The sequence below is a fragment of the Anas platyrhynchos genome, chromosome 13, assembly GCF_047663525.1.
Source record: "Anas platyrhynchos isolate ZD024472 breed Pekin duck chromosome 13, IASCAAS_PekinDuck_T2T, whole genome shotgun sequence".
Classification (NCBI taxonomy): domain Eukaryota; kingdom Metazoa; phylum Chordata; class Aves; order Anseriformes; family Anatidae; genus Anas; species Anas platyrhynchos.
The window spans coordinates 22,190,733-22,207,045 of NC_092599.1; the positions used below are offsets into that span (position 1 = coordinate 22,190,733).

Below are 16,313 nucleotides of genomic sequence, written 5' to 3' on the forward strand. Positions count from 1 at the left end.
TAACTCGCTAGTTTACCAGAATAGCATTGTATTTACTTATTACATGATTTCATTCTAAACTGGGGTACATGAAAAGTTAACAGCATTTTGGTCAGTTAAAATTAATATTACAGTCAAGTCTTTAAACCCTCATAAATCATGGAAGAACATCATCAGTTACTGCAGATTCTCGTAGCTTGATAATATGTATGCATGGAAGGCTTGCCATAGTGTGAGGTAATTGACAGCGCATGCCTGGAAGTGGGTCAGATACTGTGCTGAAGCATACAGAACACAACGCAGAACCCTTGCACAGAAACTCCCTTGAATACAGCTCATTTATCTGGGTTCTATGGAAGGTCCTGGCTTCTGCCCCAAGACAGTAATGAATGTTAGGCTATGCAAACAGTTTCTACAGTTTATTTTTAAATAAGCTGCCTTTGAGGTAGTTAATTTTCAAAGTTATTTCTGATGAATATTTACACAGCGTTAAAATCTGCAAAAGAAATGCCTGATGTTGCCATTATTTGGTTTATGACTTTCAGTCCCTGAAATATTTGGGGAGAGGATGTTACAAACTTTTCTGATACTACTATAAATCTGCATAAAACTTAATAATAAACCCTTGATACATAAGCTTCCACTAGTTTAAAGGCAGTAGCCCTCCATCATTGATAATATATCTAACATAGCAACAAGACCCTTAAGTATTTCTGTGCAAATGGATTTACAATGTACCAATAAGCTCATGATTCAGAATTTCCACTTCTTGGCTACCTCACTTGCCTCTATGGTTTCTGTCAAGACAAAACAGTTCAACCTAGTCATTACAATGTACTTTTCATTCTGCTGATTTCAGTGGAAGCTTTGTCATTGGCTATAACACAAACTATTTAGATTTTGTCTTGTGCAATACATTTAGACTAACGCTCATTTTTTTTTGCTTGCAAGATACATTGTTGATTAGTATTTTATCTTTCTAGCACTGAAGATTACCTCAAAAACAGTATTTTACTACAGGGGAAGTTATTATGCTATTCTGAGCATAGGTATCACATGATAAATACCTGTACTTGAAATAGCATGCTCACCAATCATTATCAGAACAACAAAATGAACAACAAAATATCAACCATCCCTGCAGAAACTGTCATAAAGAGCATGTACACGTACACAGCCAGAGTATCATGTATAAGTAACTTTATATTTATTATGGAAATATGATGGGCTGGTTTTAAGAAAGAATATATCAGTCTAATTAAGGCTGAATTATAATTCATAGGGATGGAATTCTGTTTCTAGTGGAGATGGTGGTCTTCTCTTTAGTTTCAAGAAAGCTTCAAGTGCTATCTTTATGTCGACCAGTATTTCTCACTCCATGCTTTAACAGAGACTTTTGACCATAAGACCTATGTTAAGAAATATATATATACCTCTTGACGCTTGATTTCTTTAGATGTAAGCATGTGATTGACACAAACATCAAAGGTCTCACTCCACAGTTTGCTGTCTCTCCGCTTTGTGTTAGCAGGCGGCATACTTCGAGACCATGGCCGTGGACTGAACAGATCTGGGCGACTGTCACTACGGAAACTTATAGAACGCTGGAAATACAAAGAAGAATATTTTCTGTTGTTACATCAGATTCACACTGTGTTGTTTTTGTTTTTTTTTGTTGTTGTTGTTGTTGTTTTTTCCCCCCCCAGAAGGAATTATATACAAAGTTCAACCATTTCTAAATAATTCTTACTGTGACTTAACAGCAATGTTTAGTACTGGGAATGTAAGAGATAATTTTAAGACATCTTTCCATAATGCCAATATTTCCATTCCTGCATTGAACTCTGTCCATATCCTGTTCTCAACATGGTTAAAGCTACACAATATTCATATACCATGCAACAAGAATGAACTATAGGGATAATGGCAGACTGGTACAACAAATCAACATGACTGATCAAAAGAAGTTTCAATTCAGTAAATAGTCAGACATGAATCATTCATGCATAACACAGATCCATCTCATTAGATCCCTAATTCTTAGAAAATTTAGAATGCAATTTTTAGAGACAAAAATTAGTGTGAATATTTTTTCACTCGTTTTGAAAGAAAGAAAACTTTTACACAGAAGCTCCCAAAAGCTACAACAAAATGAATTGCTGGATAAACCAAACCCATCATCTTGTGTTTCAACTGGAAGTCCAACCTGTTTTTATCACAGTATTGTTGGGTTTGTTTGTTTTTTGGGGGATGGGATTGCTCAAAGATAGCTGGACTGAGATGCAATAGGTCTTACCTCAAGGATATCAGATTAAAAGATATCTTATATCAAACGCTAATTAATGGTTTAAAAAATAAATGATTTCTCAGTTGGGCAGAAAGAAGGTTCATAAAGTGAGGCTGTCGCTAGTACATACCTTAGTATCTTGCTACTTAATGGTAATATTTTATTTTTTGTAGGCTGTCAGAATCATGAAGATTCAATTGGTATCACCATTCTAGATATGTATATAAGCAGGATACAAATTTTAGTGCTTTGATGTTCTACCTGATCAAACTGATTTTCATGCATGAAGAAAACCTTTAAAACGGTAACTTCCTGCCTCCTCAGATGAATCATTTACAGCAAGAAAACTAATTCACATGGAGAGGTGTGAAATGGGTATCTGACTGAAAAGAGAAGAACAATCACATTATCTTTAAAGAAGTATGCTAATATTCATATTTTAATGTTTGTGATGAATGGCAAGCCAGATTCCTTTCATATCACTTCTTCCTCTTTATTTCTTTGTAATTGACATATTTTATTTAAATTCTATCAGTGCAGAGAGCAAACTATGAAATACTAGTACTGAAACTATGATAGCATATTTATTAATATTTTTGGAGCCTCTAACTGAGATGACGTGTACCAGCATCTCTATCTTTTATGTGGTTTGGTCGTAATCTTCATTAAAAACAAAGTCTAATTTTAAGTGAGACATCTGAGTGTTTAATTTACCTGCAGACTCTTAGAAAGAGCTCAGGCTATGGATGAATACTTCATGCTCTCACTGTGTTATTTTTAAAAGACTCCTTTCTTGTTTTGTTAAAATTAGAGACTTTTATTATGAGGTCTTAGCTCTGAAATATCTGGAGTATTCCAAATTGTTGAAATACTCTACATTTTTGTTATTTAAAACCTGCCTTACATAACACAATCATCTTTCAATTGCCATGGGCAAGAATATTTAAAGCAAAATAAATTCTCTCAATTTCCAAGTTGAAAGCAGTATATACAAAGCACAATATTTGAAATTCTCCTCTGAAGATAACAGCCCATGAAATGCTAGCAATGCCTATAAATACAGTGTTTTTAAATTATCTGAAGATGTGATATAAAAAAACAAACAAACAAACAAACAACAACAACAAAAAAACAGAAGTGATTTTGAGCTTGGAATTGAAAAAACTGCCAAAAAAGAAGTGTGCACACACACACACACACTCGCACATATATATACCAACCTTCCAGAACTTTGCAAATCAGGTGCTAGTATCCCTTCAAAATTTAAGAAGATAAAGAATCGTACATGCAAATTGCATGCTTAATTTATACTTGTTATAATGAAGAATCACGGAACCCATTATTTTCACATGCAAAAGGAAAGATTAGGGAGAAAGAGCCAGGTGTCCATCCACAAGTCACCAATTGTGAGAATGCAGCCAAGCAGAACTGTTGTCATTCCATGACCAAGGTGGAGTGCCCTTCTCCATGCATTCCCATAAATACCCTTCAGTATATAGCTGCTTTTTCGTGCTAGTGATTTTTAAGGGCATGCTTCATGTTGAATGAAGAAAATAATTATAATGAGAAGAACTAGAAAGACTGATCTTTAAAATAAATGCCTTGACACCTTTTAACAAAATGTCATACATCATGTTACAAAATGCCACACACCCTGTAATAGCAAACAAACTCCATAAAGTGTGTTGAGAAAAGTAAGCCCTCACATCCACTGAAAGTACTATTTCTCTACACTGCATGGGAATGCTCGATACCATTCTGTACAGCACTACATTGTGTTCCTTTGGACAGAAGGTGACAAAAAGGGCTGAGACTTGGCAGAAAACTTAACTCCCCAAAGTCCTGCTTGCTTACCTATCATCTCTGTTACCTGGGCACAGTAAATATCCTATATTTGATTGATTTCTCTCATGTTTCAAATATCACACAAAATGTACCTTGCTTTATATTAGTAAGATACATTGGATTAAGAATAATTATTAGTGGAAAAGTACAGAAATGTTTGGACATGTTTTTAACAAGGAGAAATTTCACATCAAGAGGCTCTGGTCTCTTTGTCTTGTTGCCTGATATACTGACTTAACTTGGTACACTGAAATCTAGTTAGGAAGGGAATCACACGCTTCAACAAGCTTATTTTAACATCTTCCACTGCTTTTCATAGATGTTCTAGAAATTGACTCATAAAGCTATGAAGAAAAACTAATGCATCACCAGGGAAATACTATTTAACGGTAAAATTAATGCTTTGTCACTCAAAAGTCAAGCAGATCTGAATCTCCAATGCTGTAACTGACAATAGAAAGAAGATGTAAAGCTGTTATATAAGGCTCATTTTAAAAATCCACCAAATAAATTCTTTCAATAAAACACTGATATGTTAAGACAAATGGACAACATCATTGTAACCATTCTCAATACTAATACTTTACCCATTTTTTTCCAAGTAAACAGATGCGTATCAATTTAGTGGTCTTTAGACGTAAATTTAGACCTAAATTTATGTTCAGCTAGCAATTTTTAAAAACAAATTTACATGTACTGTGATGGTAATCTTTTGTTTGCAGTTGCCCTGAGGGATTAAAAAAAAGTTCCATGAATCCTATGAAGGAATTGTAGAAATGTCAAACAAACAAACAGACAAAAACCAACATGCCCAGCATAGTGGTTAAAAATGATGTTCATTAGAGTCTAGGATCATTAAAATTTTCATATAATTCCAAAAATTAGAGAAGATAGGGAAGAATCAGGCCACAACTCCTGGTTTTATTTATTGTATTTATCTGACTGCAATAACTTCCACTGGCTATTACCAGGTGATTAATATGAAGGGTCTAGGTGTTACTGATGTTCAACTCCTACAGTTAACAAATCTTAATTTCAGCTGTGCTAAAGCAAACAGCTTTATGTACTTGGAGAGGTGGACTACAGATCAAAGTCACAGCATTCAGAACTGATGTCGAATGTATTTTGTTAATAATTTTTAGAAATTTGTGGTGTGTCTAGGCAAGATAAAAATAATTTTGACTCCCTATTTAAATTCAAGACACTCTGATGAAAATTGAAGTTGCAGAGGAAGCTAGCCAGACAATTTTTCTCATCAGCTGGAATTCGTTTTCTGATCCTATTTTCAGCTTTTAAGCCTAACAGCACAGCTGTAAGACCAAACAGAAACAAGCAGATCATCATAATCATTAGTCTTGCTTGATGCAGCCTGAAAATACTGCTATGAAATAGTGTTTTTACAGGTGAATAAGCAAGTAAGAATACCTGCGTAGCACCTAGTAACCTGCATATATACAGACAGACAGACTGTTAGGGATGAAGTTAACAGCTATCTGTTAACCTACAGTGCTCTGTGTGACAGAAACATAGTAACTACAAATAGTCAAAAAAAATGGTACGTAAAGACTTTATGTGGTTTGTTACTTGACATTCTTGTGTTGACAATAATGTGCAAAATGGTAATATAGCTGAAAACATAAGGCACACAAAAATCAAATACCTCTATAATTAATATGCAACACAGCAAAAGTTGCTAAGAATATCTTAAAAGACACTACACATCTCAGGTACAGAGGTGTTTCTCTTCAACCTGCACACAGAAAATCCAGTTCAGTAAGGAAAATTACGCACATTGCTTTCATTCAGGAAGAATTATGTAAGAATGTTTGTTTGAAATTTCATGAAGGAAATTCAGAACTTTCTAATTCTTTTCACTGATGCAATTGGTGTGGTCTTTTTGTATGGATGTTTTATTGGCTTTGTATTTGTTTATTTGTTTGTTTTTTTTTCTCCCCAGGGAAACAATTAGTTTGTTTTGGATTTTGTGGTGGTGATAGTAGTTTTCCTCATTTTACAGACACAGAACAGCAATGCAAGAAGTATGGTTGGTTGGTTTGTTTTTGTTTGTTGTTTTCTTTTTGTCTGAAAAAAATTAACAATAAAGATACATGAAAATTCATCCAATGAGAAAAAGTAATACTTTTTCCAAGTATTATAAATTAAAAAAAAAAAAAATCCTGTTCTGTACTATTCCACAAGACACAGTGACAGCTCCATCAACGCACAGCAAAGTTAAAAATAAAAGCAAAACATTAACACAGGGGCTCTACATGCTCCCCAGTATGTTTCCAGCTAATTTCCACTGAGGCACCTGAGTACAGAAGGTCAGCCATTTTTTTCCTGTTCTATTGCTGTTGACAAAAAGTCAATTTACAGCCAGCCATGAAGGCACTTTTGAGAGACTTCACCAGCATTCATCACTTGGAAATAGGCTCAGACCAAAGATTTGGAGAACATAATACAGGTCGATTTCGCACTGCAGCTCCTTCAAACATAGTTACTTACGGAGGAGAAGGAATCAATATCACTGCTTAATCTGATTAGAGGCAGACAGTTAATTAAAATATATTCTAATAACCACCAGGAACAGACGAAGGCAGAAATGTTCACAACAGTAGGACTTCTAACAAACTCACAATTTTCACTACTTTTGTAAAAATTTGCCCCAAACCACATTTATGTAGCTCTCACTAGGATCTAGGAAGGCTACTAGTACGTGCATAAAAGAACAGGTTGTTTTAATAACCAAAATCAGCCATTATTAAATACAATATTGTATTGGGAAGCCCCATCTCACAGCCATTCACTACAGAATGACAGCACAGTCCCTTAAACGAGGACAACAGCTGTGGAAGGCTGCAAAAAGGGAAGTGCCGTGCTCAGAAGCAGTTTAGACAAAAATTAATTCACTTTCCACACGCCTCACAACTGGAACTAATGTAGTCCTTTCAGGGTCAGGCCAATTTTTTTCTACAGGCAGACTGCAGAGGAGATTTATACACCCCAGGGAATACAGGCATCTCTGCTCTAGTCACGCTACAATATACCTTCGGGATCCAGCCCAGACTGAAAGGAGTTCAGCCATTTTGCCTCTCCTCCAACCCCATAAATGCAATTATGGTATGCAGATGTCTGTGCTTTCAGAATAGCAGGAATAGGAAACAGGAAAACCAATGTTAAAGAAGTGCTGTAGTATCTGTTTTTGAGATACTACTGCTACAGAAACATTGTTTGGTTTCTTTCCCCATGTCTTTTTATTTAACAGATAATTTCAATAATGCTCTAAGCTACTTTTTATTAGATAACAGTTTTAATACATTCAAGATATTTTTATATTTCCCCTCTCTGAAGAAATTAGCATTTTAAAGTAAATTTCTTTAGATTGCACAAATGCTTTCTTACATAGCACTGTTTTCTCTTAAAATAGTTTATTTTTTTCCCCAAAGTTTTCTAGGCCAGACCCACAGCAGTATTTCAGTTCCCAACTGTTTCTCACTCATGATAATCATTAGGAGTTGAGCACCCAGATGTTTGAAGTCTCCAGGTCTGAAGGCACAAATAATTCATAAATTCAAGTAACATTTGTCTCTATGTTAAATATCATGCACTTAATCTGTTGTATGGAAACTGAAACTACAAAATGATTTAGTTTCTAAATTGCATTTAAACTATGCTTGCCCTTTTTATCAGCAGCTTTGGAAAATGACTTTTTTTTTTCCCCAATTGTTCGCTACCTCTTTGTCTAGGGAAGTTCAAAGTTCACTACACAGAAGGAAATTTAGCAGTCCTGTATGACTAGCTGTACCAAAAATAACATTTTCAAGGAAACCCATCAAAATTAACAGGAAGTGTCATGGAAAACTCTGTTCTTCATTGAATTTAGAAAGCAACTGTAATACTTTAATATAGAAACTTCTATATGCTACAAGGGTAATAGTTTTCCTAGTAATTAAAAAACATCCATTATATGGACAGATATGTTGTTTTTGAATTAAGAGTTCTGAGTTTTTAAATTGAGTAACTTTGTGTGAGCACCACTTTGAGTGGCACTTTGTTACATGGTCTAAACTTTTGGGTAGACCTGTGTGGTGCCAGGAGTTGGACTTGATGATCGTTGTGGGTCCCTTCCAACTCAGGATATTCTATGATTCTATAGTCATAACTGCTTAAACCTGTTTGTCACATTCCATTGGTGTGTGCACTCATATGCACACAAGTAAATGGACTTCCCATTCCTGTACTAACCCTAGAAGAAATTGTGTGCGTCTGTATGTGTGTTTTCCCTTTTTAGAAATGCAGTTTAATGCAGCAGTGCAGCTACTGTTATTACCTGAAGTGTCTGGCTGAACCGCTTCAATGGAGTGGCCCTTACAGGAGGGATGAGACTTGCTAGTGATGTAACTCTGGAAAGGGGCTTGACCCGCTTGTTACTAGGCTCCTGTAAAGGCAGAAAAATGGGGGAAATGTGAGCATAATCATTTAAATACTGCTGCGAGTTTCACTGGTTCTTCTAAGGAAGCAATTATAAAATAGAAGTTGGTAAGCCTGGTATATAATTAGAGTAATATATAAACAACAGCAGTTTTAAAAGCTGACAATGACAGATTACTCTTGGCTGGTACATACAGATCCTGGAAACAGTTGAAATATATCATCATGGCTGGTGGCAGGGGAGGGAAAAGGATGAAGAGACAAAAATATGTTATTACATTAACTCATTCTTAAAAAAAGACATCTTCAGCAGTGCTCTGCAGCTAACGCATCTTCTGACAGTGTTGTCATTGAAAGGAATACTTTCAGATAAAACCAATTAAGTTTGTTTCTTTGCCTTCTGGCACTGTCAGCATGTGACTTTATTCAGTGAAAAGTATTTCACTCTAGAAAATATAATTCAGACCAATTTCTAACTTAAATGTCCAGTGAGCACACATTCATATAGAAATACCTCCACATACAGACAAATAATGTTTACACACTTTTTTTTTTTTGCATAAAATAGAAAAAATAAAGAAAAAATCTACCGTAAAGCATTCAACTAAATATTTTTCTTTTCATATATACTTACAACAGCTCTTATGCCCTGTTTAAGTAACGTATAACCACATCAATGTAATATGACAACTATCCTGCAGATTTTAAAAAAAGTAAACAAATGATAATGAAAGAAAAAAGTGTTATAAAAGCATAAAAATAAAACTGTTACCCTTGGCTTTCTAACCTCTGAAATTTAATGGATCTTGAACAGCACATGCAAAAGGCAACTTTTGACAGAAAAGTAGGCAAACCTTCCAAGTGACATTAAAAAACCCATCTAACATCATATTTTAAGGATATCCTAAAGCAGGTCATCTTTCTTTTTCAGCCATGGTTATTGAGTTTGTGTAGGTTTCCTATGTCTCCAATTTCCTATACGATCTTTTGGAAAATGAAGCACACCTATTAGCCTTTTGTTCAGAGAGACAAATCCTTCTGGAAATAATGCAGATTTATCATCTTTCCCATTGAGAAAAAAAAAAAGGCAGCAATGATCATCATCTGCATTACTGGCAAGAAAAAGTCTCTTCCATTAGCACAGCAAGAGGAAATGTGAGAAGCAGCTACATATTTAATTTACTTCTCAGCAGGCAAACCCAGAAATCTGTAAATGCTGAAATAAAGGACAAAATGTTAAACCCTCTAGCAAAAATAATGTATTCCTCCACTAATGAAATCCAGTATTAAAGCATTTTAGCAGCCTAAATCAATCTACTCCTTTATCTTCACCGCTGCACTGCTATTCCTATTCCTTCCTTTTCAGCAGTCACATCTTTGACACAGGTTTTTGTCAGAGTTTTTTTTTTTTTTTACGTCACTGCAGCACCACTGGCATGCTGATTTACACACCTCCCTGCTCCTGAAAAAAAAAAAAAAAAAGTATTTGAGATTCCACTGTAATTCTCCTCTAATTGGTGGCTCAGTCATCAGCTGTTGTTTCCTGTGATTACTCAGAATGCCAATCCTGAAGCACAAATAGTATCCCATGGCAGAGCCTGCCTGATATCACTAGTGCTGCACTGCAGTGAAAGGACACTGCCCTGCTTTCAGCTGGGACAGAGTTAATTTTCTTTCTAGTGGCTGGCATGGTGCTGTGTTTTGGATTTCAGATGAGAGTAATTTTGATAACAAACCCTTTCAGTTCTTGCTCAGCAGTGTTTACTCTGAGTCAAGGACTTGCCTAGGCATTACTTAGGCATAAATATCACATCCCTAAAGCAAAATCTCGAAATCAAGCATATATGGACATTAAAGAAGATGGAGGGGGGTTAGGATTAAGAGAAAAGATTTCTCCTCCTTTTCTGCTCTATGCCTTCTACATGTATAATTCTATAGCTTTGCTGCTAAGTGTATCTTCTTTGGTCCAAAGACAAAACTGATGGGGAAAAAAAAGTTTGATCTACACTACATCACAGATAGCCATATCCTGCTTGGAAGTTAAATGCTATCCATAGTCTAACAGACCTTTTACACTTACATTGTGATTGCACAGTCTTTCAGTCTTAAATTTAACCAAACTAAGCCAAGAAACCCTTGAATAATTTTCTTTGGAATCTACTGCCAGCAAATGAGCTGACAAAATAGGTAAACCTGTTCTTCACTGCATTTCTGCAGCACCATTGGAATGATGCAAAAACTTTGAATGAATCTTCCTGAGCAGTGTTTAAGTACGAGAAGACAAGCCAGTCTACTCATATGTGAGTATTTCCACATCTGTTTGCACAACAGCAGCTAAAGTTTATTAATCACTACATTTCACCTGCCTGCTATGAGCTCAGGCTGGGACCTAATCTGGTCTGCCATGTGGGGCACGTAAACCTCAGGCAGCTGCAAAAACTGATGCAAAGCATCAAATAACCTTAGTCTGAGTAAAAAGGAGGGACAATCACCTTCTTTCTCCTGGAGAGCAAGAGGAAGTGGGGAAAAAAAATCTCTGATTTCTCCTTCTTCATGTTGGACAGTCCAAAGACTGTCTGAGAGCTGCGCTGTCTCCTAGCCAGCAATGCCTACAGTCCCAGGGGAACATGATACAGCTTCTCCTTTAAAACTCCCCCATCCATTTCAAGGTGAAAGTTACTTGGGCAGTATAATTTTCTTTACTAATGTTTGTGCTGCTAAACCTTACTGGGTACAGAAGTTGATGTTAAAGAGAAGAAACTCCACATAGAGTTTCAGCCATTGTTGAAAAACAATAAGCTCTTCTACAGCCTCTTGCTGTACGCCGCCAGAGGTCAGCACCTCTCCCAGCAACCAAAAGGAAAGTCAGCTAAAAGGTTGTGTGAAGGTCTTTCTGCAAAGGTCCTACCTCTTCTGTGTCAGTATCCCCTTTTGTCTTCCTCGTGTTGGGTATCACGTGCTGATCTCACACAGGAAAATTTGATCAGAATTCAAAAGAGCTAAAATATGTAGTACCAATTAGGAATTGGATGTTTCAATTATGAGAGATCAGCATTACTACAGGATTCTAACATGATTATTTAAAATAATGACTCAATAATTTCAGAAGTCTAAGACTTCACACTTTGCCAATCAGGTCTGAAAGTATATCTTATTAAGCAGAAGTTCTTCATTATGCAGAAAGCTTTCTACTACTGTCTGACACTCACCCCACATTAGAAATGGTCTGGTTGGCTACGACACCCGGCTGGAAGTAAAAACTCACCAGACCTTCCAGGTGTCCCTTCCCACAGAAATATCTAACCACAACAGCAATCAACACTGAGTCACCCCTTCCGCTGTGGAATAATAAAGCTTGTATAGGAAAGGTTTTGATTGTGCAATTAAAAAATAACACTACTGGAGCAATTCTAAAATTGTAGGATAGTAACACTGAAACTCTTAGACACCCTTGCCAGGGTCACACTTTTTCTGCTGCATGGTCTATGTTCATTTCATCTCTACCCCTCCCTCCTTTTAATTACTGTCAAGCTATCTGCATGGCCTCTCCAAACCAGCGACACAGAGATGATGAACTACTGACACCAACAATCTAGGCAGGGAAAAATTCCGCAGCCTAGTGTATGAAAAAGTGAGTTTTGAACACATGGTTGTTTTTCTAATCAAGGTTCTTCACAACCAACAGATCAAATAGGAAACAGCGTGTGAACTGTTCTGCTTTACCCAGAGATACTGAGGAGAGTCTGTACTTGCACATCAGTCCAATAAGACTCAGGGGTTGCATTCTAGATACTGCTTCCCAAACCACTTCAGTGGTTCCTACTTTTTTCTTTCTTCTTTTTTTAATAATAATAATAATAAAAATAATTAACTGCTTGTCGTTAGGAATTCTTTGTACATGTGTTTGTTATTTTACTACTATATTGTCTATGAATACCTCTGGTTTTCCAGTTAACTGAGGAGGGGTCCTACAATCATAAAATTTTTGGGGATACGAATCTAAGCACACGGGAACTCAGAATCGTGTGATTCCTGTGTCTAACCAGCATGGAGAGGCTGCAGAAAGGACATACTATCCAGGAAGACAGGAAGAATGAACATTAGGTTCCAGGTGAGTATCTCTGAGTGTGCTCAAAAGACTCGGAGCTACCCAGTCATCACTTGTCCTTCCCCCCTGCTCGCCCTCCCGGTCCAGGGAATTTAGAAGCAGATGGGATTCAGCAGCTGGATCTGCTTGCAACAACTATTACCTATCCAGACTGGGAACTGGGCCAAGTCAGGACACAAAATTCAGCAGTTAGAATTCTTTGTTTGACCTTTTGAAGTCATTATTGATATTTAAAAAAATAAAAAAAAAATCACTTCAGAGTTCTGAACTAAAACTAAATTCTAGACTGCATTGTCAGAGTTAAAGGCTTGCTCAAATAATATGGGAAGCTGGAAAACAAAAGATCCAGACTACAGTTTGGCAAGGTTTCCAAAATGTGGAGCTGGTATATGTGAATGAGTAATGTTAATTTGACAGTACTTTAAATTTGATATAAGGCTAAATAAAACTGAGGGAAACATGAGTGCAGAAACTTCAAAGACTGCACAGTCCAAGCGAAGTCAAATTAATACCTGACTAAGCTAGAACAAAGAGCAGCTGGCTTTTGGAGGGAGCTGTATATTTGAACTCAAAATGACTTTGGTAACGTGAATATTGGAATTCAGAAAGCAAAGAATTAAAACTGGAAATACCATATATATGCACCCTCGAAACAAACTCTTGAAACTGAACAAACAGAAAAAGAAGCAGATCTGTGTACAAGATCTGGATGATTCTGGAAACCATGAAGTGGACATTTCAAACAACTACCCTGTACTTCTGAAAGAGTACATTTTTATCCTATACTTTTCTTTGGAATTCAAAGGAAGAAAGATTAGAGCAGTCACAACAGCATAATCAATTACCAAATACTTAAGGCAGGAAAATATCAGATAAGAAGTTTCAAAGATGCCATGCCTCAGCATTCTCCTAATGCGGCATGAAGAATACTACTGTAGATTGCTTCTTCATTGTCATTTATTCTGTAGGTCACTCTGTTGAACCCCTGTGTACACTTGTATTTGTGGTATTTTCTACATATTAAGCTCTAACCTAATAGTTTAGACTGCTGAATGAGAAAGAGAAGCTGTATCTTTTAAGGTACAGCTCTCCAAAGCTTAGCATTCTGCTGCTGGACAACTGGGAGATGTGTACAGCAAGGAGTTGCTGCTACAGTGCTACCGGGAAGTGGTACTTTTCTGAGTAACTTCTGCCAACTCCCTTGTCAGTACAATTTAAGTCTTTTTTCCACAGGTAGCTGAATGAAGTGCTTCTTTTTAAAATTGTAACGTAGTAATTTCAAAGCAACATCATCTAAGCAAAGAGAGAACTTTTGTATCATTACTTCTGGCTCTAACACACAGCTTATCACTGCAAAGTCCCAGGCTTTACATACAGCACCTGTTCCAGGGTGAGGTTAAACATTCAATATCCACAGCAGCACATTAAAGCACAAGATCTTTTGAACAATTAGGTACTTACATCAGTTGCAATGTACTGACAGCTATTTATAGTTGTTCATATTTATAAAGTCGACGTTACTGTTCCTTAATCAGTGAAACCAGCACCTAACAACTGGCTGTATTGTATCCAATAACCCACTGCACAGATGGGAAAAGCTTTTAGAGGGGGAATTCAGGGGAAGAAACTAGCATTTCTCATGCTCTTCATCCACAAAGTAAGCGACTCTTTCAGCAGCACATGTAAAGACGGAATTTTCCCCAAAGTTCACAGTAAGTGCCTTCCTGTCAGAGTGAGTTAAATCTATTTAATAATATCAATTAGTTTTCTATACATTGTCATTCAACAAGGCCGCCCACAGCTTAATTATTACACTTTGATGGTGAAATGACTCTAGCACAAGATTGATTTTCATTTTCTAACAAATAGAATGAAAGGTAACAAAAAGTAGCCCAGATTCCCTTTACATTGTCTGCAGGACAGCCGAACCAATGACCTGGATAACACAGTGCACAGCAGTAGTCTACATGCCATACAACAGGTCTTCACTTGCTGCAGTACCTCATTCCAAAGTCCTTCACTTGGTGCTCCCAAGCAGCTAGCCCAATTTTCTCCCAGCGAACGGTAAAAGCAAATGCATGTTCACTGCTGGCATGATTGTTTTTCCACCTGACTCTCCCATTGCTTATTAGTGACTTCAACAACAGTCTGCAGTCAGAGAGCTGCTGCTGAACTGGACAAACAAGGGAAAGAATTTCCCTCAGGGGTCATTATACTCCATCCTCAGCCCATGGGCAGAAGTGCTGCCATTACTTTGTGTTGATTTTTCTGATTGTAATTAGAAACAAATACACTCAACAAAGGGGATCTACAGAGATTTGTAAGTCAACCCAGAAAACAAGGGCTAAGTGAAACCTTGCACAGGAACTCAGCGTTTCAGAACATAAGGACTTGCTCCTTTTACCTTCTTCAAAGGCAAACTAGCCTTCCCTTCACCCCCCCCAAAAAACCATCTGATATTGGCAATGCTAATTCAAAACAGCTTGTAATTGCCTACGTTACTGGAGTTCAAGGACTGCCAGAACCAACAAATTCTCAGGTAATTCCTTACAGCAAGAGTCCTTGACTTGGGTTTGGTACCCTTCTTGACATTATCCCAAAGATATGCTGGGGATATTTTTGCCTTTTAATACACTTTCTATTTGTAAACCTAGACAGACAGGTATCCAAGGCATTAATTCTGTGTTTAGGAGCACTCATTACTGCAAACATTTTATTAGAAATTAGTCTCAAAGGAGTTAACTGTGTCACACTTGGAAAACTCTCTAAAGTGAAACAGCCCAGTAACTGCTGTTTCAGACATAACTCACAGGCAGTGCCAGCAACCTGAAACAGAAGCACTCTGTTTCAGACTTCATAGTACTGGCTAAACTCCTATACCTTAAAAGTTACTAGTTTTTAGTCAACTTTGTAAGGGTAAGTCAACATTTGTCATGGCAGGACGCCCAACATTTTTATTTTTATTAGTCTGCTATTAGTTAAATTGGCCTAAGATTAAACAGTTCTAATAAATGCTCCCAAAACTTGGAGTTTAATTTAAAAAACACACCCCCTCGCACACACTTTGAAGCTCTGTTCCACAGGATGTTATCAATATTTAAACTTCAGCAGGATTAAAAAAAAAAAGATGCAAGCAAAAAGGTTAAAAAAACAAAAAGCAACCCACATTACAACAGCCTCTTACTACAGCAAACAGCCTAAAAAATAAAGCATGCCATGCAATTTGAGCTTTTTGTCCCTTCATAGAGAGGTAGATCTAAAACTAGAACACCATCCTCAGTGGTTACCGAAGCTAACAGAGATGTGAACAGAGACCATCTTTTTTAATACACGAAACCACAGAAAATTTGCCTTTCTTTCATATTTCATAGTATGTTAGAAATACGTCATTCAGGAAATCCTCAAACATCCAGGCTTCTAGAGCTGTGAATGTATGTTCACATACAGCTCTCCAAAAATTAGTGTGGTCAAGAATAATGAAGCAGGCAACTCTCGAGTAGCTCTAAGCACAGCTACCTTTGTGCAACGCTGAGCTATAATCACCCACACAAATCCATCCTAAAACCTGGGAAAGGCATCACACTGGTATAACACTGGCATCTCAAAAAGGCTATTAAGCAAGTTAAGTAAATGATACATATCTGCAACTTGATCAGCCAATAA

At 36.8% G+C, this 16,313-nt stretch overlaps 1 protein-coding gene across 13 annotated transcripts in view; it reads right to left on the bottom strand.

The window, feature by feature from the left end:
• The window catches only part of ARHGEF3 (Rho guanine nucleotide exchange factor 3), a 132,037-nt gene that overhangs the window by 14,423 nt on the left and 101,301 nt on the right, over positions 1–16,313 (bottom strand). For all 13 annotated transcript variants that reach the window (XR_005269067.2, XR_005269066.2, XM_027467582.3 and 10 more), the window contains 2 exons: positions 8,442–8,549; positions 1,413–1,583 (listed from right to left, as the gene is read on the bottom strand). Coding sequence is in view for 11 of the 13 variants with exons in the window: in XM_027467582.3 (XP_027323383.1) it covers positions 1,413–1,583; positions 8,442–8,549 (279 nt within the window). In the remaining 2 variants the exon portion in view is untranslated. The remainder of the gene's footprint in view (positions 1–1,412; positions 1,584–8,441; positions 8,550–16,313) is intronic.